Source organism: Carassius auratus, chromosome 11 (assembly GCF_003368295.1).
Source record: "Carassius auratus strain Wakin chromosome 11, ASM336829v1, whole genome shotgun sequence".
NCBI classification, from domain to species: domain Eukaryota; kingdom Metazoa; phylum Chordata; class Actinopteri; order Cypriniformes; family Cyprinidae; genus Carassius; species Carassius auratus.
In genome coordinates, this window is record NC_039253.1 from 17,807,189 (window position 1) to 17,833,472 (window position 26,284).

The 26,284-nt window shown below is 40.7% G+C and overlaps 2 protein-coding genes across 3 annotated transcripts in view; one reads left to right on the forward strand and one right to left on the reverse strand.

Moving 5' to 3' along the window:
• Positions 1-3,881: 3,881 nt before the first annotated feature.
• On the reverse strand, positions 3,882-12,644 carry LOC113111282 (serine/arginine-rich splicing factor 11-like). 2 transcript variants are annotated; one of them, XM_026275896.1, is made up of 12 exons: positions 12,358-12,644; positions 10,583-10,716; positions 8,203-8,312; positions 6,789-6,878; positions 6,649-6,698; positions 6,260-6,390; positions 6,098-6,179; positions 5,884-5,997; positions 5,692-5,781; positions 5,025-5,117; positions 4,768-4,945; positions 3,882-4,633 (listed from the first exon to the last, which is right to left on the reverse strand). In XM_026275896.1, exons 1-12 carry the CDS (start codon positions 12,477-12,479, stop codon positions 4,439-4,441), a joined length of 1,389 nt encoding a protein of 462 aa, XP_026131681.1. In that variant the 5' UTR covers positions 12,480-12,644; the 3' UTR covers positions 3,882-4,438. The 2 variants fall into 2 exon arrangements, with proteins under 2 accessions (XP_026131681.1, XP_026131682.1); XM_026275897.1 differs by lacking the exons at positions 10,583-10,716; positions 12,358-12,644 and adding an exon at positions 8,529-8,967.
• A 673-nt stretch (positions 12,645-13,317) lies between these two features.
• trappc10 (trafficking protein particle complex subunit 10) overlaps positions 13,318-26,284 on the forward strand; it is a 21,136-nt gene continuing 8,169 nt past the window's right edge. The window contains exons 1-14 of the mRNA XM_026275870.1: positions 13,318-13,508; positions 14,439-14,520; positions 15,093-15,228; positions 19,827-20,023; positions 20,482-20,677; positions 21,134-21,245; positions 22,096-22,343; positions 23,208-23,354; positions 23,446-23,560; positions 24,091-24,167; positions 24,256-24,347; positions 24,629-24,769; positions 25,031-25,155; positions 25,544-26,043. Of these exons, the coding sequence (XP_026131655.1) occupies positions 13,448-13,508; positions 14,439-14,520; positions 15,093-15,228; positions 19,827-20,023; positions 20,482-20,677; positions 21,134-21,245; positions 22,096-22,343; positions 23,208-23,354; positions 23,446-23,560; positions 24,091-24,167; positions 24,256-24,347; positions 24,629-24,769; positions 25,031-25,155; positions 25,544-26,043 (2,229 nt within the window). The 5' untranslated portion in view covers positions 13,318-13,447. The remainder of the gene's footprint in view (positions 13,509-14,438; positions 14,521-15,092; positions 15,229-19,826; positions 20,024-20,481; positions 20,678-21,133; positions 21,246-22,095; positions 22,344-23,207; positions 23,355-23,445; positions 23,561-24,090; positions 24,168-24,255; positions 24,348-24,628; positions 24,770-25,030; positions 25,156-25,543; positions 26,044-26,284) is intronic.

The window sequence follows — 26,284 nt, forward strand, 5'->3', positions numbered from 1 at the left end:
TCATAATTAACTGTCATTTAATTAAAGTTTACATTACATTAACAGATTACAGCTACATTTATTTTGCAATTAAATACGTAATTTAGTTAAATGTAACTAGTTACTGCCCAACACTGGTCAGGTCTGATGATAAAAGATAAAGGACTGAATTTTCAAGTGTTGGAATGGAAATGGCAGATGAGGGACGAAACAGGGACCTTCACAAACTGTCTCAGACGAATGTCTGTTATGTCTTCATGTAGACAAGGAGTACAAGACTGTGTATTTATCTTAGCAAACTTTAATAACTACTATGAACAAGCAGGTTAACATGCAGTCTTTCTTACTCATCTCACTTACTTACTATGTATATATCTAACTCAAGAGGCTTGAGTGCCATCTAGTGGTGCATTAATGTAAGGACATCAGATATTCCCCTGTTAGTAACTAACAACTGGCATGAAATAGAAATAAAGAACATTAGATCTGTAATGTATCAACAATTTTACATCTATATGAATTATGCACTAAGAAACACATTAACTGAATGCAAAAGATCATTTTAAATAATAAGCAACGTGAACTAAACTACTCAACTAATATTCAGTATTGAATTGTCATGTGAGTGTGTGTGTAATGTATGTAGTAAAAGTCCATGTCAGTTTCTGTTACTAACTAATCTTTTAGCCAAACTGGCTCACGTCTTTGACGTTTCTCCCGTGGACAAGCATCAGAAGACACTGAATTTCCAGACAATGGATGATGAGAGGGAATCAAGTTCTCAGCATTAGTGGTCAGTCCATTCTCCAGCACATTAGTCGGGACAGGTGCGAGACACGATGCATGCCATCTTTTTCCATCATCCAAGAGGTAAGTGTAAGGGCCAACTTTTTGCCTAAGCTCAACTGGAGGAGTGAATTTTGTATGTGCTTTTGGTACATGTGCTGACTTTTTAATGCGCACTTTATCCCCTTTCTGGAAAGAAAAATATGCACACGATTCTTGTGGTCAAAGCGAGATTTCATGACATTCGAAGGGGGAAACACCTGTCACAGCATGAGGTGTAGCGCGATAGACTTGCAGGAAGTCAGTCACTGGAGCTGATTGTAGGATTGCTGACTGAATTGTACTTTTAAGAACTCTGTGGAAGCGTTCAATAGCTCCATTTGCAGCAGGATGATACACTGATGTGCGAATCTGCTTAATGTCTCTCTCTTTCAGGATCGCAGCAAACTCTGGGGAAGTGAACTGAGGCTCATTATCACTGAACAGAGTGGTCGGGTTGCTGTGTCTTCTGAAGACAGAGGTAAGAAATGCAGTACCCTGTTTTGTTGCAACAGATGCAGTGAAGGCTACCTCGGGCCATTTACTATAATAGTGAGTGTCAGAACATATCGACAGTCCCAAACAGCAGTCTCAAAGAGCCCACGATGTCTATCGCCAGTTTTTTCCCAAGGTGCAGAAGGGAAAGGAACAGGCTGGACGTTGAACGTTGCTTTGTTCTAACAATTCCCTGATGGCCCTCATGTGCAATGCGGAACAACTCAAGCATTTCCTAAAAACTTCAAGCTCTGTTTTCTGAATTGACATTTAGACTGATTCAGCACCAACCCGGCGTCTTTGAGACATTGCAGTTCATCTGTCCTCTGCACTCGTTTCCTGAAGGCATGTCTTTCCACAACCACATTTCTTTTTGGAATGAGGTGCTCTTCCAAAGCTTTAATAGCATCTGCTAGATCGTCACCGGTATTAGGCATGTATAAAACAGTCTCTGACCTTCAGTTCCGAGGCAGTGAAGGAGCAAAGCCCTTGTTCTGGCTTCTGGCCAGGAATCTCCAGTAGCATTAATGACAAGCATGTTAGTTCTGAAACATCTTCAGCCATGTTACTAGTGGTATAGCAGGCTCACCGGGACAAGGCAAAAAAGACTGGGAAATGGAGCACTTACTGATGCCATCCTCAAGATTGTCGTCGCCAATTTTGTTACGTCTTCATGTAGACAAGAAGTACAAGGCTGTGTATTTATCTTTATAGCAAACTTTAATAACTACTATGAACAAGCAGGTTAACATGCATGCACATGCTCAGAAATCTTTCTTACTCATCTCACTCACTCCGCCAGCGAACGTCAATAAGCGGACGTACTGCGGACCTAAGCGGACGTTCCGAACCTCACTCCGAACCTCGAACTCACATGATTCGCGATCCTGCTACGAACTCCCGAACTGACTCAAAAGATTCGCGAACCCACTTTGAACTCCTGAAATGACTCAAATGATTCGCGAACCCGCTTTGAACTCCCGAACTGATTAAAATGATTCGCGATCCCCAAACTGACTCAAATGATTCGCGAACCCGCTCCGAACTCCCGAACTGATTCAAATGATTTGCGATCCACAAACAGACTCAAATGATTCGCGATCCCGCTTTGAACTCGCGAACTGACTCAAATGATTCGCGAACCCGCTTTGACCTCCCGAACTGACTCAAAAGATTCGCGAACCCACTTTGAACTCCTGAAATGACTCAAATGATTCGCGAACCCGCTTTGAACTCCCGAACTGATTAAAATGATTCGCGATCCCCAAACTGACTCAAATGATTCGCGAACCCGCTCCGAACTCCCGAACTGATTCAAATGATTTGCGATCCACAAACAGACTCAAATGATTCGCGATCCCGCTTTGAACTCGCGAACTGACTCAAATGATTCGCGAACCCGCTTTGACCTCCCGAACTGAATCAAATGATTTGCGATCCCCAAACTGAATCAAATGATTCGCGATCCCGCTCCGAACTACCGAATTGACTCAAAGGATTCATGAACCCGAGTTGTTATAGGTTACAGATTACAAATGACCTCATTTAAAAAGTAATATGTAGTGTAACTGATTACATTTTGATTACTTTTATAAATTTCTATTGTTTTCAAATTGTGATTATTTTGAATCATTTAAAGCAGGCAGGGTTAATGATACAGTGGTACTCAACAATGATTACTCTCAGATTTCAGAATCCTTCTTCACTTGAATTAAGATTGTAAAGTACAACCACCTCAAGATAGGACTTTAGCAGCTCTTTTTACTTTGCAATCTTTTTTATGTTAAATACAAATTTAGTTTAGTTCAAATTTAGTTCAATAGCTATGATAATGTTTTTGAAATCAAATCTTTGCATAGCTATGACAGGAAAACATTGGCATCTAACAATGCCTTGGAAAAAAAAGGCAGTTAATCTAAATATAAAATAAAATAAAGAAATCATTTAAATAAACCAAAATAGGAAATAAAACAGTATAAGTATGTGTCATATTCTGTGTCTTCAACAACATTGTCTCATATTTTAAATATGTATATGTGTGAAAATATTTAAATGTAACTCCCTTTGTAATCATTAATATCATAATTAACTGTAATTTAATTACAGTTTACATTACATTAACAGATTACATTTTTGCAATTAAATACGTAATTTAGTTAAATGTAACTAGTTACTGCCCAACATTGGTCAGGTCTGATGATAAAAGATAAAGGACTGAATTTTTCAAGTGTCGGAATAGAAACGGCAGATGAGGGACGTTCACAAACTCAAGGCCTTAGTTTGCAGCTTAAACTGGCTTAAGCTGTTTTTTTTTTCAGCAGGGTGGTGTGGACGCTAACATAGTTATTGCTGATGGTATAAATTCTTTTATATTGACCCGATATTACTTAATTATAACAAAGCGTGAACAGTCTAGTCTCAGAATTTCACACCATTACTGAAAGCGCTTGCAACAAATTTAAGAATTGATATATTCCAGAATATTTGCATTCGATTACAACAAAAATCTCAGTTGTTAAATCTCAGAAAATAGTGTTTCACAGCCATAGCAATGTGGTTTAGAAAAAACAAATAGACAAGAATTTTATATGAAGTTTTTATTTTCAGTTGGTAACATTGCAAACAGTACAGAGAAGTCATTTTCTTAGCAAACTACAGTGTTCACTACAGAAAAACACACTGCGGTAAATACAGCTGGACTGTCGAATGACCTGCGAGAAAAACTAATCCAGTTTACGTGAAGCTCCACAAACGTTCTGAGAGTTTAAAAAGACAAACTAACTCAAGCTAGCTATAAAAAAACAAATGCAATTATTAAAAGGAGAAAAAGAAAACCGCTGCTTGACAATGTTATCCAAACACAATTAGAGGGTGATCGCTTTAAATAGAACCCGCAAACGGACATAGCGAATGGGTGTATTTTTCAACGTTCTACACTAAATATACAGTATAACATCGTTCCACATTAGCCATGAGAGAAGAAACAGCTCTAAAACCCGGGGAACATGTACCAGTAAATACAGCAGATTCTGAAGATGCAGAATTTAAAAAAACGAGGAGGAATGAAGGAGTTCAGACAGGAAAACGTTCCGACTGATCTCCGTCTGAACTCTGTTAATCAACACACTCGAACACTGCTTCAGTCGCTCATGTCCATGTCTTCATCTCGCTGGTCTTCACTGTGTCCGTCTGACTCTCCGCGGCCCGCGTCGTCTGCGCTGTCCGCTCGAAGCTCTTTAGCCTGCGGCGACGAGGCGGCGTCTGAGTTCCTCTCGCGCTCTTCCTCGTGCTCGCTGTCGTAGCCCTGCTCCTCCTCGTCGTAGTCCCTGGTCACCTGCGGAACAGAAACACAACTCAGAAGCCGGACTGGAATGTTGACCTTTGACACCGTTTTTTTCAAATCGCACTTTGAGGTCAGAATGCGTAGAGCACTGATGTTCACTGGTTAGTGAATGTAGACAGTGGTACCTTCACATCTCCCTTCTCGCTGTCGGACTTCCTGTCTCTGTCTCGGTCCTTTTCTTTGTCTTTGCTCTTCTTGCTGGAGGAACGTTCTCTTTTGTCCCGATTTCTGTCCCAGTCGTCCTTCCGGTCTCGGTCACGGTCTCTCTCACGGTCTTTGTCCTTCTTTTTCTCTTTCTTGTGTCTGAGAGAGAGAGAGAGTTTTCAGGTTAAAGCAGGTCTGAGGAAGGAGGCGTGATCGTGTAGGAGTGTGTGTGTGTTACCTGCGAGGAGACGGCGAGCGGGACAGTTTCCTCTTGGGAGATCGTGACTTCTTCGGCGACCGAGACGCGCTGCGACTTCTTCTGTGCCGTTTGCTGGAGGAAGAGACATTCGCTGGATCAACATAAGCTCTGATCAGATCTAAACCACGGTAATGTAAACACATTTTTACAAAAAACAATGCAAGAATGATAAATTGTCAATTTTTTTTTTGAATTTTATACAACTGTTTGGCATTTTCAGGTGAATAAATGAAAAAGTAGAGCTGATGACTGTCATAATTTGCAACATGTACTAAAATATAAATATTTAAACGATAAAAAGACTGCTAATGTAGAAGGTCAAAAACCTTGAAACGGTCAAATATATTACTCTTGTACAATAGAACGTACATCTGAATGTTAATTTTTAATACATTTTTATTTTAAAATTGGACAATAAAAAATTTTAAACAAAAAAAGGTTACATTAATTCTATTTTTTAAGTTATTAAATTGAATTTTTTATTTCCATAAAAAATGCAAAAAAAGAAATAAACTGAAATCATAGGAACATATAAAACACTTCATAGGGCAAAACAAAAATTCAATGAATTAGGAGTGTGTCCTGAACTATTAAAACTGAATAAGTGAGGGGGAAGCGATCTGATTCGATGGCGCTGGACACTGACCGGCTGGTGCTGCGGGAGCGTCTGGCGCTGCTGTAGCTCTTGGGTGGAGTTTTTGAACGTTTCCTGTTCTTTTCTTCCTTCCTCCGATCTCTACACCAGAAACAAACACAAAGATGGAATGAATCACTGCCCCTCCACAACTAGGCCAGAGAAACCCGGAGCATATATCAGACGCTTGAGACTGGATCTGACCTGGACCTGGAGCGTCTGCTGCGGTCCCTGGAATGAGATCTCCTCCTCTTGGGGCTCTTGGACCTCCTCCTGCTCCTGGAGCGAGATCTCCGTCTGGAATGACTCTTGGAACGCCTGCGATCACAGGAAACACACATCAGACCACGGTTCATTTTGTTAACGAAAACTATGATGGACAATGTTTGTTTTTATTGAGACTGGAGTCTGCACAAACCTGTGTCTGGAGCGAGACCCGGACCTCCTGCGTCTGGATCTGGACCTGGATCTAGAGCGCTTGCGTTTATCATCCTTCTTACCTGAAGAAACAAACTCGTTAGCACACCGTCCTTCCACTCACACATGCGCATATCTTTGATCTAGCACATCAGTCACTCACTTCCAGGCTCGATGGCTGCGGAGATCAGAGATTGTGCTTCTCTTACTCTCTTCATGGCTTCTTCGATCTCTTTCGAGCCATCTGCCTTTAGTCCAGGGTTCAGACTCAGCCCCGCGGCGAAGTGATTCAGCCTGAAATCACAGCAGGTTAAAGAAGAGAACCGCAGTTAGAGGAAGGCTCTATGGTTTGTGCAATGAGGAATGAGTTCAGCGTGTCTGTGATCGTTCGGTGTAGTTTTACTAGCTTTTCACCATTTAATTTTAAATAACCATCATCAAATGCACCCAAACTTAATGCAATTCATGTAAAAACATCAGAAGTTTGGTTTAACTAAAAAAAAAAAATTAAAAAAAAAAAATTAAGGTTTTAATAAACCTTTATGGACTTACTTGGGGTCTATGGACGCCATAAGCTTCATGAGCTGCTCAGCTGACAAAGACTAAGAAGAAAACATCAACGATTAGTAAAGAGTTTAGCAGATCCAGTGTACAAACAGGGCCATAAACGATGGAGCCAAAAGGCGTCAAACCTGAGTGTTTATATTGGGTGCCGCCATGGCCAGAGCTGCCATGGGGTCCAAGTTTGGCCCTCCTAGGCCTCCTAGATGAACGCCACCCATCTGAGGACAGACAAAACATCGGCATTATTACAGCAGTTGTTTCCATTTACTTACTGTCTTGAGCCTTTGGAATATCACAAAAAAACTGGATGGAAACACCAAGATGTGCATAAATTTAAAAAATGTGCATAAAAAAAAAATTCACTCTTTTGAATAGGATAAACTATCCAAGAAAAAATGTGCATAAACTGAATAATTAGTTTCTAACCTATTTCAGTCCTTTTGATACCAATTCAGCACTTTTGATACTATTTCAGTATTCAGATAGTATTTCAATCATTTCTATCCCATTTCAGTACTTTTGATACCATTTCAAGACTTCTGATAATAATTCAGCACTTTTGATAATATTTTAGTACTTTTGGCACCATTTCAGTATTCTGATAGTATTTCAATCATTTGTATCCCATTTCAGTACTTTTGATACTAATTCAGCACTTTTGATCCCATTTCAGTACTTTTGATACTAATTCAGCACTTTTGATCCCATTTCAGTACTTTTGATACTAATTCAGCACTTTTGATAATATTTGAGTTCAATTGGTACCATTCAGTATTCTGATAGTATTTCAATCATTTGTATCCTATTTCAGTACTTTTGATACTAATTCAGCACTTTTATTAATATTTGAGTACAATTGGTACCATTCAGTATTCTGATAGTATTTCAATCATTTGTATCCTATTTCAGTACTTTTGATACTAATTCAGCACTTTTATTAATATTTGAGTACAATTGGTACCATTCAGTATTCTGATAGTATTTCAATCATTTGTATCCCATTTCAGTACTTTTGATACCATTTCAAGACTTCTGATAATAATTCAGCACTTTTGATAATATTTTAGTACTTTTGGCACCATTTCAGTATTCTGATAGTATTTCAATCATTTGTATCCCATTTCAGTACTTTTGATACTAATTCAGCACTTTTGATCCCATTTCAGTACTTTTGATACCAATTCAGCACTTTTGATACCATTTCAGTACTTCTGATAATAATTCAGCACTTTTGATAATATTTGAGGACTTCTGGCACCATTTCAGTATTCTGATAGTATTTCAATCATTTGTATCCTATTTCAGCACTTTTGATACCAATTCAGCACTTTTGGTACCATTTTAGTACTTTAGGTAATATATCAGTATTTTAATAATATTTCTTTACTTGGATGGAAACGGTGCTTTATTCGCAAATATTTTATGCGATATTCCAGTTTTATGCGATATTCAAGTTTTACACGCAAGTTTAATTCAAATCTTTGGATGGAAACTAGAGAGGAGAGCGGCCAATAATCTTGGGTTACACCGATTGACACTCACAGATGGGACGGGGTTGGGTGTCGGGAGGAGTCCGCCTCCTGGCAGCAATCCTGCGACGGCATTGGCTGGAGCCAGCAATGACAGAGCCTTGGATTCGTCAGGAATCACTCCTGCAGGACGGAAACGGCACAATCAGAGCACGCCACGATTATCACGCCACACACAGACAGACCCACAAAGTCAAACTTTCTTTTTACATTTGCACTTACATCAGTACTCGCTTTGTCAGAGGAAGCTAACACATGAGGTCCCTTAACAAAAGCATCAAGTGCAAAATACTACAAGAAAAGCAAATGACACTAGACACACTGCCAAGATGTTATCACCTGAACTTGATTTTTTAAGTCATGAACCAAATGTAAGCAAGCACAGCCGGATCTCCACTGGGATGTGCTCTCAAGTTTCATAAGTTGTATAATGAACAAGCGATTCAGGTCGGCTGCTTCGCTATAAAGCACACAGAGACATCAAGATAGACAAAACAGAGTTTATGATTCGGGTGTCAGCATCACATGACAGTTCATCAATCCACTGATGGCATGACTTACCATTACTAATGCAAAAAACATTGCTTTACGGGGCTTTTGCTGGCATTTAAGAGCTAAAGCTGCCGTTACCTGGTCTAAAACAAAATCCTATGGCATAAACTTCCAGCAAAAGCCCATTTTAAACTCTAGACTGTGTGTCAAATGCTGAAGAGGAGATAACTAGAGTTAAATGATAATGAGCGTTTGGTGAGTGCATGGAGTCCATTGGGTGAGCGCCTCTGAAATTAATATTTCACTCCAAACAACAATCATCACTGACACACACATGAGAGAGAGAGAGAGAATAAAGAGAGAGAGAGAGAGAGAGAGAGAGAGAGAATAAAGAGAGAGAGAGAGAGAGAGAGAATAAAAAGAGAGAGAGAGAGAAACAGGACAAGCTGCAGAAGACAAAACTGTTGGGTGGCATTTTCTGCTGGGCCTGGTTTACAGGACTTGCAGAACCAGGGAAAAGAACTGGAAAACACAACAACAAAAAACAGAAACGACCGTTAAAAAGCTTCTCAGGCCTTTTTCAGTCATGTGGAGAGGAACAAAAGAACATTCTAGACCTGATTCTTACTCAAAAGCAGAAAATATTAAAGGGAGGTTGGAGAAATATTATAGGGCCCTATGAAATCCATTTCCCACCAAATTCACCTTTTTCTGTTTCTCTTTTTCTAAGTTCAACTTTAACCTTGATGTATTAAGTTATTATGTTTTGAGCCAAATGAAGTGTCTTATTTTTCTTACCTTGTTTTATTGTCGCCATATTCTGCGTTTCAGCCTAATTATTTGAATGCATAAAAACAACTTAACATTTTTAAAACAGACTTATGCTTTTTATTTTATTGTTACATTTTTCTGATTATCAAATGAAGGCATAAAACATTTTTAAATAATGAAGATGAAATCATGGATAAATTATTGTGATTATTCCTTAAAAAGTGAGTTTACTAGTGATGGTAGTATAATGTACATTCTAATGAACAATAGTAATATTTCTATTCTTCACGTGCTTTTATTTTGGCGGGTTGCCTTTAATTTCCTTAAAATTTTATGATGTGATTGTAGTTTTACTCAAATGAAACTTTCAAATGCTCATGAAGAGACTCTCAAAGCAGTTCTGGAGATGTTCATGTATTTAGAGAGACTACAGACTCTGAAATCACTACAGAACATGCACGATTCATATTTAAAGTCTTTTAGCTGTTTAATATTTACAGATACTAGACCTACTTTCGACTCATTCATCCAAACAGAATCCAACAAATTCTGTGTCATTCTGCATACAGTAAATTCAATCTTAATGACCGGATTTAAACAATTTCCGCATCATGGAAATCATAGGGCCCTAATATCAACAATCGCACAGGAAAGCCCTATCATTTACGCGTGCTAAACACTCATGCATAATGCGCTCTTACCGTACTTTATTAGCATGCAATGCAGAAACATTCTTTCAGCCTAAACATTAGTGCTTTGCAATGAATAAAGCAATCGATCTTTGTCTGTGAGCTCAGATGGAGACACAACAGAGAGGATAATAGTTTACAGCAGGGAAACACGTGGGCCAGCCGCGTTTATTTGTCTACAGGGTCACTCTCAGACATCTGCCGGCTCTGCAATTGCCTTGTTCACTATAAAAATCACACACACAAATGACAAAGAGAAAAGTTTAACAAAAAAAAAAAGAAAAAAAAAAAGAACTAAACTGGAAAGGCAATGAGTTAAACATCAGCTCCTGCCACTGACATATACCACCTGTGGGATTCACTGGCTAATGCCGTCGTCTACACACTGCGAAGGGATCGATCGCACGATGAACGTGAAGATTGCAAAAGAGCGGCACAAACCTTCGGCGAAGGGGACGACGATCAGGGCTCGGTCCACGAACACCGTGTTGGTCAGATGCTGGGACACTCCGACGGACTCCGGCTCGTGGAACTTTACAAAACATACACGTGAAGTCACAGGCAAGGGAGAATCACTGAAAGAAAATATAGATGCTTTTGCGAGATGTACACACAACGTTTAACAACACCTCCTACAGCATTAACACCCAAGACCCGGCTCGGGTTTAGATCTGCCAGCTTCGGAGCAGATCGCCAGCGGCCTACCTTCGCTGCAGATATGACCACGCCGGATGTTTTTCGATGGGTGAAAAACAACAAAAGCACAGAACAGAAGTTAGCTAGTAGAGAAGCCTACAATCTGCCCGAAGAAATCAGGCATGCATTTGTGTTCCTGAGCCTAAAACAGGGTTTCTGCAGGATACATTGGGCGTTCAAAACAAAAACGGAAAACTTGTGATGCGTTCAGGGATGAAAAACGTTTAATCGCATTCAAAAAAAAAAAATCTTGGTTAGGGTTCGGACAATAAATAGATGCATCGCAATTCGTGGATCAATTCTGAGACTTTCGGAATGCATCGTGACTCTCTCTGGAATCGATTCTGAGCTTAGTTTCTAACAGCAGATGGCGCTCTAAGCTAGTTTTTAACTGCACACTCAAAAACTCGCGAAGAAAAGCGTTTGTGCGTTCAGCGGTAAGTGTTTAAATGTACTTGCACATCAGCTTTTATGATGCGATATTAATGTAAACAGCCCGCTGTGAAAATCCTCGTAATTAGCTTAAACCTTTTCCAACTTTATGAATTATTATTTTTATGTTCAAGTGGTGCGTGTAAGGAACTGGAAGCAGAATACGTCTGTTTCTAAGCACGTAACGCCATCTACTTTTCAAAACTAAGCTTAGAATCGATTCAAGAGAGGATTACGATGCCTTCAGAAAATCTCAGAAACATTTTTCGATTTGCGTTGCATTGATTGATTTATTGTTTGAATACAGAAATGTACTGGGACAACACTAGTATGCGTACAGTCACATCGCCACCTAATGGTCTGGTTTGAATACAGTATTTTTTGTAATTTCCAAGAATCTGTGTAAACAAGGATCAATTTTCTATTTTTAGTACCATAAAACTATTTCAATTTTTTTAAATCTCTCTGCGCACAAACACTCATATGTGAAATTTTACTGCACCGTCTGATCACACTGCAAAAAACCTGATGGTTTTCCCTTCAGTATTTTTTCTTATTTTTAAGTACTAATATTTTAAAATCAGATTCTCAGAAAACAAAACTTCGTATGACCATAATTTAAGGATGTTTAGATATTAGTACTGAAAAACAAGATACCAATACTGATGAAGAGATTAATTTCTTGCATTTATGCCACGACTTTATGCTAAAATCTGAATCTTTAATTTGTAAAAGTTAGAAATAACGCTTGTTACCCTGCAGAAACCCTGCGCGAACAGAGCCGTGCGTCGGTTTGATGACGCACACACGCAACAAGGCGTGACGCAATGCTCTTTATACAATAAAACGAAGCTAGTGTTAAAATAAATGCACCAAATTTCAGTTATTAGAGTTTTAACCGTCATAATTCATCCCGAGGAGCTCACACGTAGCTTAGCTAATGATGAATAAACACGTGGTACGTTACTGCTAGAAACACGAACTGCAGTAAGATATATCCGTGTGTACAACTCTATCCTTATTAAACACGCTTATTTCGATGTTTTTTTTTTTCTTGGAGGAGCATGTTTTGGAACATTTCTACTCACTCTGGAGGAAAGAGTCTGAGCTCGTCGATGGTTCCGATGAAGCCGAACAGGGTTCGCATCTGCTCCGCGGTGCTGCTCGGCGACACGTTCGTCACCTGGATCACACTGGTGCTGGACGTCATTGTGGCTCCGTTTTATGGCGAACGTCGACCGAAAGGCATTTAAATCTGACCGATCGCTCGGTTTTCTCTCGGTTTCTCCTCAGTGAAGGCCTGCTGTCTCACGCTAATGGCGATCGTGCTGCGGCGGGAAGCGCACGCTCATCAGAACATGGCGGCGCAAGGTGACGATTTCAAAATAAAAGCTCGACAGAGCCAGAGCGACAGTTTTCAAAATACAAGTCCTTATACTCCAGTAGACGTGTCCTAGAAATGTTCTGTTTCAAATTAAAAGTCTGCAAACACCGAGAGTAACGCGCTTAAGTGTCATGAAATGTGTAACAACATTTTATTTTTCTAATTTTCTTTATGTAACGTATGTTTTATGGTTATAGCAGGAAAGGTGTTTTCTCGAGATTCATTTTAAAATGCAACTCACATTTTACTTCCGTTAAAATTAATAACATATTATATTGTTACTATTATTATCATGTCATATACGTTTATCTTATATCAAGCAATGAATATGTTTTTAATTTTTATGGTTCTAGTTTTAGTAACTATGCTGTATATTATATTATATTACCATTATCAAACATGCATAACACAATAAATATTTTGGGCTTGTCATCAACCAAAAGCCTTTAAGATTAACTTTATATATACACACTGTCTTTGTGTGCAATATTTGACATTGTAAATGCCTTAACAAAATAAATAAAAAATAAAATAAAGTGCATTACAAACCATCGATAGTTTTACAATTTATAAGTCACTAAAGACAGGAAAAAATCGGTTTAAATGTTTTTTGATGTCTTGTTTTGTACAAAGTAGCGCGTGTACATCCGGTGTGTCAGTGCCGCGGGCGGAAGTCGTCACTCCTTGTCAGCAGACAGGAAATGGAGAGTGAAGGGGCCTCATCGATACATTAGCAGCGGTGTTTGTGATCGATTACTCTGTTGATGGTGGACTGGAGCTGATGAACGGAACCCATGGAGCCCCATGAGGAGAAGCCCATCATCTACACGATGGAGAACAAGCCCATAGTGACCTGTGAGTGTGTGTGTGTGTGTGTGTGAGTGTGTGGTGTGTGTTCTGACAGCACTGCTGCTCGCTCACATATTCACACAGTCTGTATTTGTTCTGATTGATCACCGATTCATTCTGTCTTCATGAGCGATACTTCATCTGATTCATGATGCGAGATATTCCTCAAATCATCATAGAAATCATCAAAGAAATCATCATAGAAATCATGACCTATCAGAGAGTTTGACAATTATTCTGAGTCTGTTAGCGCGAGTTAAACCTCGAACGAAACGTTCGATGAATCGGTTCTTATCCATGAATCGGTTTGAATAAATCACGAGATAATTAATTAATAGTTTGTTGAAATATCAGAGAATTTTAAAATCATATCGAGTGTATATTTTGCAGATTATCTCTTATTGTATTGTTGCTTGTGTCGAGTAAAACCCTAAACGAATCGCTCACTTGAATCAGTTCACACCTATGAATCGGTTCGAATGATTGGTATAAATATATTCTCGAATAGCTCTTGTAAATGTCAGATTAAGATTAAAATCATAGTGGGCAGATATATGAACATATGTGAGATATAAATACAGTTCATCTGCTCTGGAGTGAGTTCTGCACATTATGAGCGAAAATACACCATCAGCACTCTTAAAGGGGAAGTATCTTGTGTTAATTTCAGCTACACCAGTAATTTAGTATCAAGATCATATCATATATCAGGGTGTGTGTGTGTGAGAGAGAGAGAGAAAGAGAGAGAGTGTGTGAGAGAGAGAGAGAGAGAGAGAGAGTGTGTGTGTTTGTGAATGTGTGAATTAAGCGCTGCAGTATATACTTTATATTTGTATGTGTTTGTGGTTTCACCATGACATTAAGGATTAAACTTCAGTCTGGTAACGTGTGTGTGTGTGTGTGTGTATGTGTGTGTGTGTGTGTGTGTGTGAGCAGGTGCGGGCGATCAGAACCTCTTCACGTCTCTGTACGGTTCCCTGACCCAGCAGCTGCCCAGAGAACCCATGGAGTGGAGGAGGTGTGTTATACACGTCATGAGGGGCGGGGCCTGGTTCTGTGCATCAGCTGTTGATTGGATGTTGAGATGTGGGTGTGGCTCGGTGTGAGCTTGAGGGGCGGGGTTTAACAGCACCGAATTCTGTTTAAACATGAATAAAACTAAGCTTATGCAAAGATGAATCATTCACAGTATGATGCTTTTAGATAATAGATTGCATTAGAAACTCTCAATTAGGATGTCGGGAGGTTTTTAATATATTAGTACGGAAAGACTAGAATTGTGACATTTTGACAATTAAACTTGAAAATGTTATTAAACATAAAGCATAAATCATGTTTTATTAGTAGTTTTATAGTTTGATGTGTTACTGTAGATATTGCCCTACATAAATCATATAGTATTAATTTTATTTATGCAGGTCTTTAAAAAAAAGTCTTAAATCTGAGTTTAAAAATCCTGCAGAAACCCTGAATAAGGAAGCGCTCTCCGTCACATGACCTTGGGAAACCCAGTCATTAAGCTCTTCCTGTTTAGAAAGGGCCAGATAATGTGTGTGTGTGTGTGTTTAACCTGTGTGTTTCTCGTCTCAGGTCGTACGGACGAGCACCGAAGATGATCTATCTGGAGGCTAATTTTGTCCAGTTTAAGGAGGAGCTGCTTCCTAAAGAGGGGAATAAAGCTCTGCTGACGTTCCCCTTCCTGCACATCTACTGGACCGACTGCTGCGTGAGTCTGGCGTTTGACCTCATAGCTGTGTCCTAAATGAGATTCAGTTTTAGTAGATTAGTTTGTCGTCAAGCACGAGTCTAATAGTCCCATTCCTAAAGGAAGCAGGAAGTGTCCATCATTCAACAGCTTCATCTGAGTACTGCATAAGTTACACTTTTCATAGAGTAAGTCACACCGGGTTAGAATTGTATTATTGGAAAGAAAAAAACAGTTGCGTATTAAAATTGCATTGGTGTATAAGACAATCCAGAAATAATTGAAAATGAAAAACAGAGTAGAAATGGCAAAATGTGTGAAACTAATTTAAATAATAGTGTCATTTATTATATGCAATGTTTATCATAAATGCCAAGCCACAAATAATTTGTTAAGAGTGAAACTGAAACTGCTGGCGTGTGAGAAATGCACTACACAAATAAACATGGGCTCACGTGTCTCTATTATTCAACACAAATACTAATGTTTTATGTCCTTGATGTCGCTGTTTTTAAAAAAATTAAATACAACTTTTTTTATAGCATTTATATTTAAAAAGTATTAATTAAAAAAATAAAACCATGACAAATATAATTTATTTTTATAAACAATAAAACAACTACTTAAAAAATGAATACAATTATACAAATAAATGTTTTAAATAATATATAATTTAATAAATAAAAATTTCTTGAGATACAATCTTAAGAATATCTTTGGGATATATATTTATAAATAATTACTTAATAATTAAAACCGTTGGCATTAATCACATTTTACAAAAATAAGTTTTTTTTTCAGTTGAAAAAGTTTGGTAATATCCTAATGTTTTAGTCTATTTTTGTGTAGAAATGTCTGAGCTTGTTTGCTCATATCTAATTCTTGTTTATCTGTCATGTTGTAAATATACTATGATAAGTTGAGTGCATTGCATTGTGGGATACAGATTCTGTGCAGTGTGATCTGTTGCACATGATCTTGTATCATTGGTGTTCAATACATTCAGAAGATTAACATTCTACACACTGCTGTCTTAAAAACAGTCGTTAATATGACATTCAGAGATGTATTGTATTGTGTGCGTGAGAGTGTGCATGTGAGTGCGTGTGAGACTGAGTGTATGCGCGAGAATATGACTGTGCGTGAGAGTGTGCGTGTAAGTGAGAGTGTGCGTGACATTGTGCGTGAGAGTATGCGTAACTGTGAGAGTGTGCGTGAGAGCGTGCGTGTACGTGAGAGTGTGCGTGAGTGTGTGCGTGAGAGTGTGCGTGTAAGTGAGAGTGTGCGTGACATTGTGCGTGAGAGTATGCGTAACTGTGAGAGTGTGCGTGAGAGCGTGCGTGTACGTGAGAGTGTGCGTGACATTGTGCGTGAGAGTATGCGTAACTGTGAGAGTGTGCGTGTACGTGAGAGTGTGCGTGAGAGCGTGAGAGTGTGCGTGAGAGTGTGCGTGAGAGCGTGCGTGAGAGCGTGCGTGAGAGTGTGCGTGTGTGTGAGAGTGTGCGTGAGTGTGTGCGTGAGAGTGTGCGTGTAAGTGAGAGTGTGCGTGACATTGTGCGTGAGAGTATGCGTAACTGTGAGAATGTGCGTGAGAGTGTGCGTGTGTGTGAGAGTGTGGCGTGAGTGTGTGCGTGAGAGTGTGCGTGTAAGTGAGAGTGTGCGTGACATTGTGCGTGAGAGTATGCGTAACTGTGAGAATGTGCGTGAGAGTGTGCGTGTACGTGAGAGTGTGCGTGAGTGTGTGCGTGAGAGTGTGCGTGTAAGTGAGAGTGTGCGTGACATTGTGCGTGAGAGTATGCGTAACTGTGAGAATGTGCGTGAGAGTGTGCGTGTACGTGAGAGTGTGCGTGAGAGCGTGCGTGTGCGTGAGAGTGTGCGTGTGTGTGAGAGTGTGCGTGAGTGTGTGCGTGAGAGTGTGCGTGTAAGTGAGAGTGTGCGTGACATTGTGCGTGAGAGTATGCGTAACTGTGAGAATGTGCGTGAGAGTGTGCGTGTGTGTGAGAGTGTGCGTGAGTGTGTGCGTGAGAGTGTGCGTGTAAGTGAGAGTGTGCGTGACATTGTGCGTGAGAGTATGCGTAACTGTGAGAATGCGTGAGAGTGTGCGTGTAAGTGAGAGTGTGCGTGACATTGTGCGTGAGAGTATGCGTAACTGTGAGAATGTGCGTGAGAGTGTGCGTGTGTGTGAGAGTGTGCGTGAGTGTGTGCGTGAGAGTGTGCGTGTACGTGAGAGTGTGCGTGACATTGTGCGTGAGAGTATGCGTAACTGTGAGAATGTGCGTGAGAGTGTGCGTGTACGTGAGAGTGTGCGTGAGAGCGTGAGAGTGTGCGTGAGAGTGTGCGTGTGCGTGAGAGTGTGCGTGTGCGTGAGTGTGTGCGTGAGTGTGTGCGTGAGTGTGTGCGTGAGAGTGTGCGTGTAAGTGAGAGTGTGCGTGACATTGTGCGTGAGAGTATGCGTAACTGTGAGAATGTGCGTGAGAGTGTGCGTGTGCGTCAGAGTGTGCGTGTACGTGAGAGTGTGCGTGAGTGTGTGCGTGAGAGTGTGCGTGTGTGTGAGAGTGTGCGTGTACGTGAGAGTGTGCGTGAGTGTGTGCGTGAAAGTGTGCGTGTACGTGAGAGTATGCGTGACATTGTGCGTGAGAGTATGTGTGACTGTGAGACTGTGCCTGAGAGTGTGCGTGTGCGTGAGTGTGTGCGTGTGCGTGAGAGTGTGCGTGAGAGTAAGAGTTGTTCTGATTCTGATACTAGTATCAGAAATATCACAGATACCACAACTAATTCTGGCATCAGCGAGTACATGAACTCATATACCGATCTGATGCCATTTTCTTAAACAAGACCTAGTTATGACCATTAGCTTCGCCTCACCGCTGCACGGTTCTTCTTCACTGCTCAGAATGCATTGCAAAAACAGGAAGTTGTGCTGTGTTGCCACATGCAACCCCTGTTTAGAGCAGGGAAGAAGAAATGAAAACGGGTCAGCAGTATGTAATTAAACAGCGACTAGGGATGCCACAAGTACTGGCACTTCACTACCAAGTCGGTGCTGAAAATAAAAAAATGTGATGATACCGGCGTCTCTGTATTACCGGTAGTAAGTTACAGACTCCAGAGTATACTCGGTACCTACAGCTGCCTTCAGCTGCGTTCAGTGTTAGTTTAAGCGCAGGGCTCCAGACTGTAGCCGAATATATACTAGTGTCTGTGAATATTAAACTGCAAAGTACTATTTAAATATTACTCCTGCAAATTAGATTTTTGGCTGCATTTGAAGTTCTTTTTCGCTTAAGAAAATAAATGATATTACTGTCAAATTCATGTCAGATAATAAAAATACTGTAATAAATACAGTAGTTCCCCATGTATTTGTTCATGATTTATTAAGCGATAAGTCTGAAGCACACCATAAAATAATTCTAGCAATTCATACAGGACTAGTAGTATATACAGATACACACCCAGGTATCGGATCAGTACTCGGTATCAGCCGATACCCTGAGCCCAGGTATCGGAATCGGTATCGGGAAGAGAAAAAGGGTATCGGAACATCTCTAGTGAGAGTGTGCATATGCGTGAGTGTGTGCGTGAGTGTAATACTGCATGAGTGTCAGACTGTGCGTCAGAGTGTGCGTATTTGGAGAGTGTGAGTGGGCATGAGAGTGTAAGACTGCACGTGAGTGTGCGTGTGAGTATGGGTGTGAGACCGTGCGTGAGAGTATGTGTGAGTGTGCGTGAGAGTGAGTCTGCATGAGTGTGTGCGTGAGAGTTGGAGTGTGCGTGAGATTGAGTATGCCTAACACTGAGTGCACATGAGCGTGAGTGTGTGTGTGCTCGTAAGTGTGAATGAGAGTGTGAGTGTGCGTGAGAGTATGAGCGTGAGAGTATGCATGAGTGCGTGAGTGTGCGTGAGAGTATGCGTTAGTGTGTGTGAGTGAGAGTGTGAGTGCGCGTGAGAGTGCGCGTGAGTGTGTGTGAGAGTGAGAGTGCGCGTGAGTGTGTGTGAGTGAGAGTGTGAGTGCGCGTGAGAGTGTGATTGAGTGTGTGTGAGTGAGAGTGTGAGAGTGCACGTGAGTGTGAGTGAGAGTGCGCGTGAGTGTGCGTCAGTGTGTGTGAGTGAGAGTGCGCGTGAGTGTGCGTGAGTGAGAGTGTGAGTGCGCGTGAGTGAGTGTGAGTGCGCGTGAGAGTGTGCGTGAGAGTGTGTGAGTGAGAGTGTGCATGAGTGTGTGCATGAGAGTGCGTAAGTGCGAGTGTGTGTTAGTGAGTGTGTGTTAGTGAGAATGAGTGTGCGTGAGTGTATGGTTGTGAGACTGCGTGTGTGTATGCGTGAGTGTGAGACTGCGTGAGTGTGTGCATGAGAGTGGGAGTGTGATAAGTAAGTGTCTCTTTGTCTGTGTGTGTGAGATTGTTCATGTGTAAGAGTGTGTGTGTGTGTGTGTGTGTGTGCGTGTGTGCGCGTGTGCGCGTGTATGAGTGAATGCGTGAGTGTCTGTCAGTGTGTCTGTGTGAGATTGTGAACTAATGAACAGAAGTGTGACATGACTGCATCTGTAATATTAACGTCCCTGTAAATGATTTATTTTAAGTGTTTTTAATCGTTAAGTGTGTGTGTGTGTGTGTGTCAGGACACGGAGGTGTACAAGGCGTCAGTGAAGGAGGACATGCAGCGCTGGCAGGCCGCTCTCCGTCTCCACGGATCGGTGGATTGGCTCATCGCGGTGGTGGAGAGCGACAACAAGAAGAAGAACAAGACCAACATCCTGCCACGCACCTCCATCGTCGACAAGATCCGCAACGACTTCTGCAACAAGCAGAGCGACAGGTGAGCGGCGGAAATAGCTCCTGATCCCAGCATGCTCTGCTCTCTGATGCAGCAGCTGTCTGTGCGTTCACAGCTGATGATTACTTTACACACTCAGCGTCTCAATCAACACACAGGCACAGCAACAGAAAAAAACAGGCTTAAATATAATTCTTAGATATTTTTATTTCAGGAAATTATAAATGTAATAGATAAGAAAATAAAAACAGTACTTTTAATTACATTTTACAATAAATGTAATTAAATAATAACAAATCTTTAGTAAATGTATCTAACATTTTTAATAAAGAAATCACATTGAGCCCTTGAGCTGAATGAAGAAACTCAACACATCCGTCTTTCAGATTTTTTGCATATTTTAACAAGACAAAGCCACAGTCAATGAAAGCATGTGAATCTTGATTAGCTCTGGCAGTGTGTGTAATGTGTGTGTGTGTGTGTGTTGCATGTGTGTCCAGGTGTGTGTCTCTGTGCGACCCGCTGAAGGAGTCGTCCCGCTCGCAGGAGTCCTGGAGCTCGTTCCTCACCAAGCTGCGCACGCTGCTGCTCATGTCCTTCACCAGGAATCTGGGACGCTTCGAGGACGACATGAGGACGCTGCGAGAGAAGCGCACCGAGCCCGGCTGGAGCTTCTGCGACTACTTCATGGTGCAGGTGTGCGCTCACGAGAACTGACAAAAAGTACTTTCTTTTTATTCACAACCAAGACGACAATAAGGTCAAGATAGATAACTATGACAAGATGCAATTTCCTTGGTGATAAAAGACAAGGCTAAAATATATGCAAAAAATAATGGTTTGTTCGGAGGACAATATTTGTCTGAGATACAACTATTTGAAAATCTGCAAAAAAAATCTAAATATTGAGAAAATCATCTTTAAAGTTGTGCAAATGAATTCTTAGCAATGCATATTACTAATCAAAAATAAAGTTTAATATATTTACGGTAGGAAATTTACTAAATATCTTCATGAACATGATCTTTACGTAATATCCTAATGATTTCTGTCATAAAAGAGATGTATAATTGTGACTCATACAGTGTATTGTTGTCTGTTTCTACAAATATACGTCTGTGCTCCTGATGACTGCTTCTGTGTGTTGATCAGGAGGAGCTGGCGTTTGTGTTCGAGATGCTGCAGCAGTTTGAAGACGCTCTGGTCCAGTATGATGAGCTAGACGCTCTCTTCACGCAGTATGTGCTCAACTCTGGCGCTGGAGGTAAACCCTCATCTGTTTAAATAACTTTAAACCCTTATTGTGTTATTAATAATGCATCACTGTGTAAAGTTACAATGTATGTACATATATTTGTTCATTTTAAAAGTTAAATTCTTCTATCTAGTGCAGTTTAAGAGTTAGGAATACATGTTCTTAACTAAGAAACCTGAAGTCAGAGTAAAGTGAGTGAATTGACTGAAGTTTAAAAGAGACTCGAGCTTCTTTTTATTAGTGATGTACTGTCTCAGTCTAAACGACACTCACACTGGGCTTTGAGGAACACAAACTCTTTACAAGACGACAATAATGACAATTTTATCAAATATATTTTTTATTAAATTTAAGTACAATTATAAACAATATCATTTTATTTAAATGATAAAAATTAAATAATTAAAATATATAGTTACAAAAGTTTATCAAAAATTATCAAAAAAGACTTTTGGATTTTATAAATGTTCTCCATCACGTTAGTACAGAAAGATTATTAAAATAAAGTAAACATTATATTTTTATGTTTTGTATACTTATATTTTTAATTTTATATTTATTATATAAATTATATTTTAAGTAAAATGACATTAATAAAATAAACTATTAAAATATTTTTTTTTAGAAATACTTAAAAAATAAATTATTAAGATTTATTTCATTAAAATATTTTAAATATACCTGAAATTATAAAAATATGATTAAAAAAAAGAAGAAATATTTTGCTTTTTAATAGGAAGTCATTGGAATGATGTGTACCCATGAAATGCTCACAATAGAGAAGGGAAGGAAGTTAATGGAGATAGTGTCTGAGCAGGTTTGACTGGTCGTGTGTGTGTGTGTGTGTGTGTGTGTTCAGACGGTGCTAACTGGCTGGGCTCGTTCTGTGCACCGGTGCGGAGCTGGAACGGACTGCTGCTGCGGCGGCCCATCGACATGGAGAAGCGTGACCTGATCCAGAGAGGAGAGGCCAGTCTGCTGGACCTGCGCAGCTATCTGTTCTCTCGCCAGTGTACGCTGCTCATCTTCCTGCAGAGACCCTGGGAGGTGACGGCCCGCGCGCTCGAGCTGCTGCACAACTGTGTGCAAGAGCTGCGGCTGCTGGAGGTGTGTGTGTGTTTCACCGCTGTGGAGCCTTCAGGTGGTTTGGGGCCTGTTTCAGGACGTTTCAGATGTGTTTGGGCAGTGTTTAAGGTTTTTTGGAGCATGTTTTAGATGTTTGGGCCCTGTTTCAATTGTTTTGGGGCATTTCACATGTTTTGGACATGTTTTGGGGTGTGTTTTAGATTTTTGGGGCCTGCCCCGTGTTTGGGGCGTGTTTCAGACATGTTTGTGCTGTTTTTGGGGCGTGTTCAAGGTGTATTTGGGGTGTTTCAGATGTATTTGGGGCATTTTGGATGTGTTTGGGGAGTGTTTGAGTTGTATTTGGGGCGTTTCAGATGTGTGGGGAGTATTTGGGGCGTTTTGGATGTGTTTGGGGCGTTTTGGATGTGTTTGGGGGCGTGTTCGAGGTGTAATTGGGGCGTTTCGGATGTGTTTGGGGCGTGTTCGAGGTGTATTTGGGGCGTTTTGGATGTGTTTGGGGTGTTTTGGATGTGTTTGGGGCGTTTTGGATGTGTTTGGGGCGTGTTCGATGTGTAATTGGGGCGTTTTAGATGTGTTTGGGGTGTGTTCGAGGAGTATTTGGGGCGTTTCGGATGTGTTTGGGGCGTGTTCAAGGTGTATTTGGGGCGTTTGAGCCTTGTTTAGGGTGTGTTTGAGGTGTATTTGGGGCGTTTCAGATGTGTTTGGGGCTTGTTTCAGGTGTTTTAGGGCGTTTCGGATGTGTTTGGGGAGTGTTTGAGGTGTATTCGGGGCGTTTCGGATGTGTTTGGGGCGGGTTCGAGGTGTATTTGGGGCGTTTCAGATGTATTTGGGGCGTTTCAGATGTGTTTGGGGTGTGTTGGAGGCTGATGCGTGTGTGTGCTGCAGGTGTCTGTGGTCAGCGGTGCTCTGGACTGCTGGGTGTTTCTCAGCTGTCTGGAGGTCCTGCACCGGATCGAGGGATGCTGTGACCGCAGCCAGCTGGAGGCTAACTCGTCTCACACCGTGGGCCTGTGGACCTACGCCACGGAGAAGGTACAGATCAGACACACGGCTAACACACTCGAGGGCATGTGACAGTGGCCCGTTTGGGCGTATTTCTTCAATCTTGTGTATTTATTGGCAGCTGAGGTCTCTGGGCGATCTGTGCGGTCTGGTGTCCGAGAACGGCCCGAACTCTGAGGACCTGAACAAAACCGTCGATCTGCTGGCTGGTCTGGGAGCAGAGAGACCCGAAACAGGTAATTATGATGAAATAACTCATCATTTTCCATTATCCTTATTGTATTACATGTTTGATACTACTCCGATTTATCAACTATTATATACATGCAAACATATATGTGCAATATAAATATATTTAAACACACAAGAAGTCTCATTGAGGGTGCTTTTATGTGATCAAAAATACTGTAAACATTTTGAAATATTGCAATGTAAAATGTGACACTGAAGAATGCAGGAATGATGCTGAAAATCCAGCTATGATCACAGAAATAAATTACAGTTTAACAGAGATTGACATAGAAAACAGCTATTGGAAATTATAATAATATTTCATAGTTTTTTTAAAATATTTTTGGTCAAATAAATGCAGCCTTGATGAGCAGAAGAGACTTTGGAGAACATTGAAAATCATAACAATTCCAAGCATTTGACTGGTAGTGTGTGTATAAATAAAACCCATCACTAACGAGGAGATGGAGCAGCTCAGATTGAGTTTCAGTGGTTGAAGCGCGTCTGTAATGTGTTTGTCATCTGCGTGTCTCAGTGAACAGTCCTCAGAGTCCCTATAAGAAGCTGAAGGAGGCGTTATCGTCCGTGGAGGCCTTCGAGAAACACTATCTGGTGAGCGTCCAGTCTCCAGTCTGTGGGGTTTATTTTAGTGCTGTGATCACTGGGTTTATTTTGGCTCATGGTTTGTGCGTCTGATCAGGAGCTGTCTCACGCCGCTATGGAGATGTACAGAGCGATCGGGCGTCTGCGTTCGGCTCGGCTGGTGGGGAAGAGTCTGGCCGAGTTCTACATGTGAGCACCGTTTAACATCACAGAAACACGTCTGAGGGAGGAAACAAGTCTCAATATGGAGAAAAGCATTATTTTGAAGATCTTAGTAATGCATATATTTTGATATATTTACAGTAGGAAGTTTACTAAATATCTTCATGGAACATGATCTTTACTTAATATCCTAATGATTTCTGGCATAAAAGATAAATGTATAATTTTGACCCATACAATGTAATGTTGTCTATTTCTACAAATACACCTGTGCTACTGTTAATGTGTGTGTGTGTGTGTGTGTGCAGGAGGAAGGGTGACCCTCAGAGCGCTGAGGACTTCCTGCTGGATTCTCTGAAGTCATACGTGTCTGAGAGCTGGAGTCTGCCGATCACACACACACGCAAACAGATCGCAGAGTGTCAGAAACAGCTGCAGAAGATGGACGAGTATCCTTTACTCACAGTTTTATATTTAAATATTTTTGTCATTTATTTATATTTACTACATACTAATAAATTAATATTAAATATTTTTAATAAATTATTTTTAATAAATGTTTAATATATATTTTTTTAATTTTTTATATTTAATATAAAATAAATTATTTATTTATTTATAAATTAATTTATTTTTTTATATATTTTATTTAAGTTATAAGTGTGTGTCAGCTGTGGGTGTGTGTGGTTTCTTTGACCGTGTGTGTGTAGATACCTGCAGACCAGTGCTCTTCTCGCCAGCGACACAAACCTGAGCGATGAAGAGAGGAAACACTTCTGCCAGGAGATCCTGACCTTTGCCAGCCAGACCGCAGAGGGCAAAGGTCAACAGAAAGGTCAGCTTGTGTTCGGAGTGTGTTTGTTACCGCGGTCACAGCTAAACCTGACAAAAACACTATCAAATGACCAGAACCGTACACTTTATTCCAGGTCTCATTTAAATAATGATGAAAATAAAAGTCATTTTTAAGTAATTATAAATAATAACATATTTATTTTTTTAAATATATTATAAAAGCATAGATTAAATAATAATAAAAATAGAATTATTGTTCTATCAGAAGTGTGTTGAAAACCATATCACAGAAATGATATGGAGATATATATTGATATTGAGTTATTGTCCAGTCCTATGTCTAGTTAGGACAAACACTACGAGTAACATGGAAGAGATAGAGTTTATGGCGTGTCGCATGTTAATCGTGTGTTTCTGGACTCTGACAGATGCGTGTGTGGCTCTGAGCATGAGCTCCTTCACTCGGCTGCAGGAGCTGTGTTTCCGTCCGTCCTCGGCGCTGGTGCACGTGAGCGCCGCCCTGCTGCTGGAGCTGCGTCTCTGCAGTCTGATGCCCGTCCCTGTGACGCTGGAGCACATCTCTGCCAGCATACACTTCACAGAGGAGCAGCCGGGCTCCACGGCTCAGAAACGAGCCGCTCAGAACCCTGACAGCACCGTGACCTTCCCCACGGCCAGCCCTGCGTCTGCGTCTGCGCTCGAGCTCTGCGAGATCCTGGAGAACAGTCCGTCTGATAACGCTCTGAGCTCCGCCGGCCTGGCCTGTAGGAACATGCACCTGCTGATGCGCCGGAACGACAGCACCTCCTCGCTGGACACACCTAACACCGCACTGACCGCACTCACTCTGGAGGACGGAGCGCAGATGCTGAGGACCAGTGATGTCACGCTGTTGCCTGGCAACAACAGCATCGTCTTCACCGCACCTGTGAGAAGAGCAGTTTCATCAGATCAGATTACAGCAGAGATTCCCAAACTGAAGTTCACTGATGAATCGCTCATGAAGAATCATAAAAAATACAAAGAAATATATAAATTATATATATATATATATATATATATATATATATATATATATATATATATATATATATATATATATATGTATGTAAATCAGAAAAATGCACCTTTTAATATTCAATAATTTACAAATAAAAACATTCAAAATA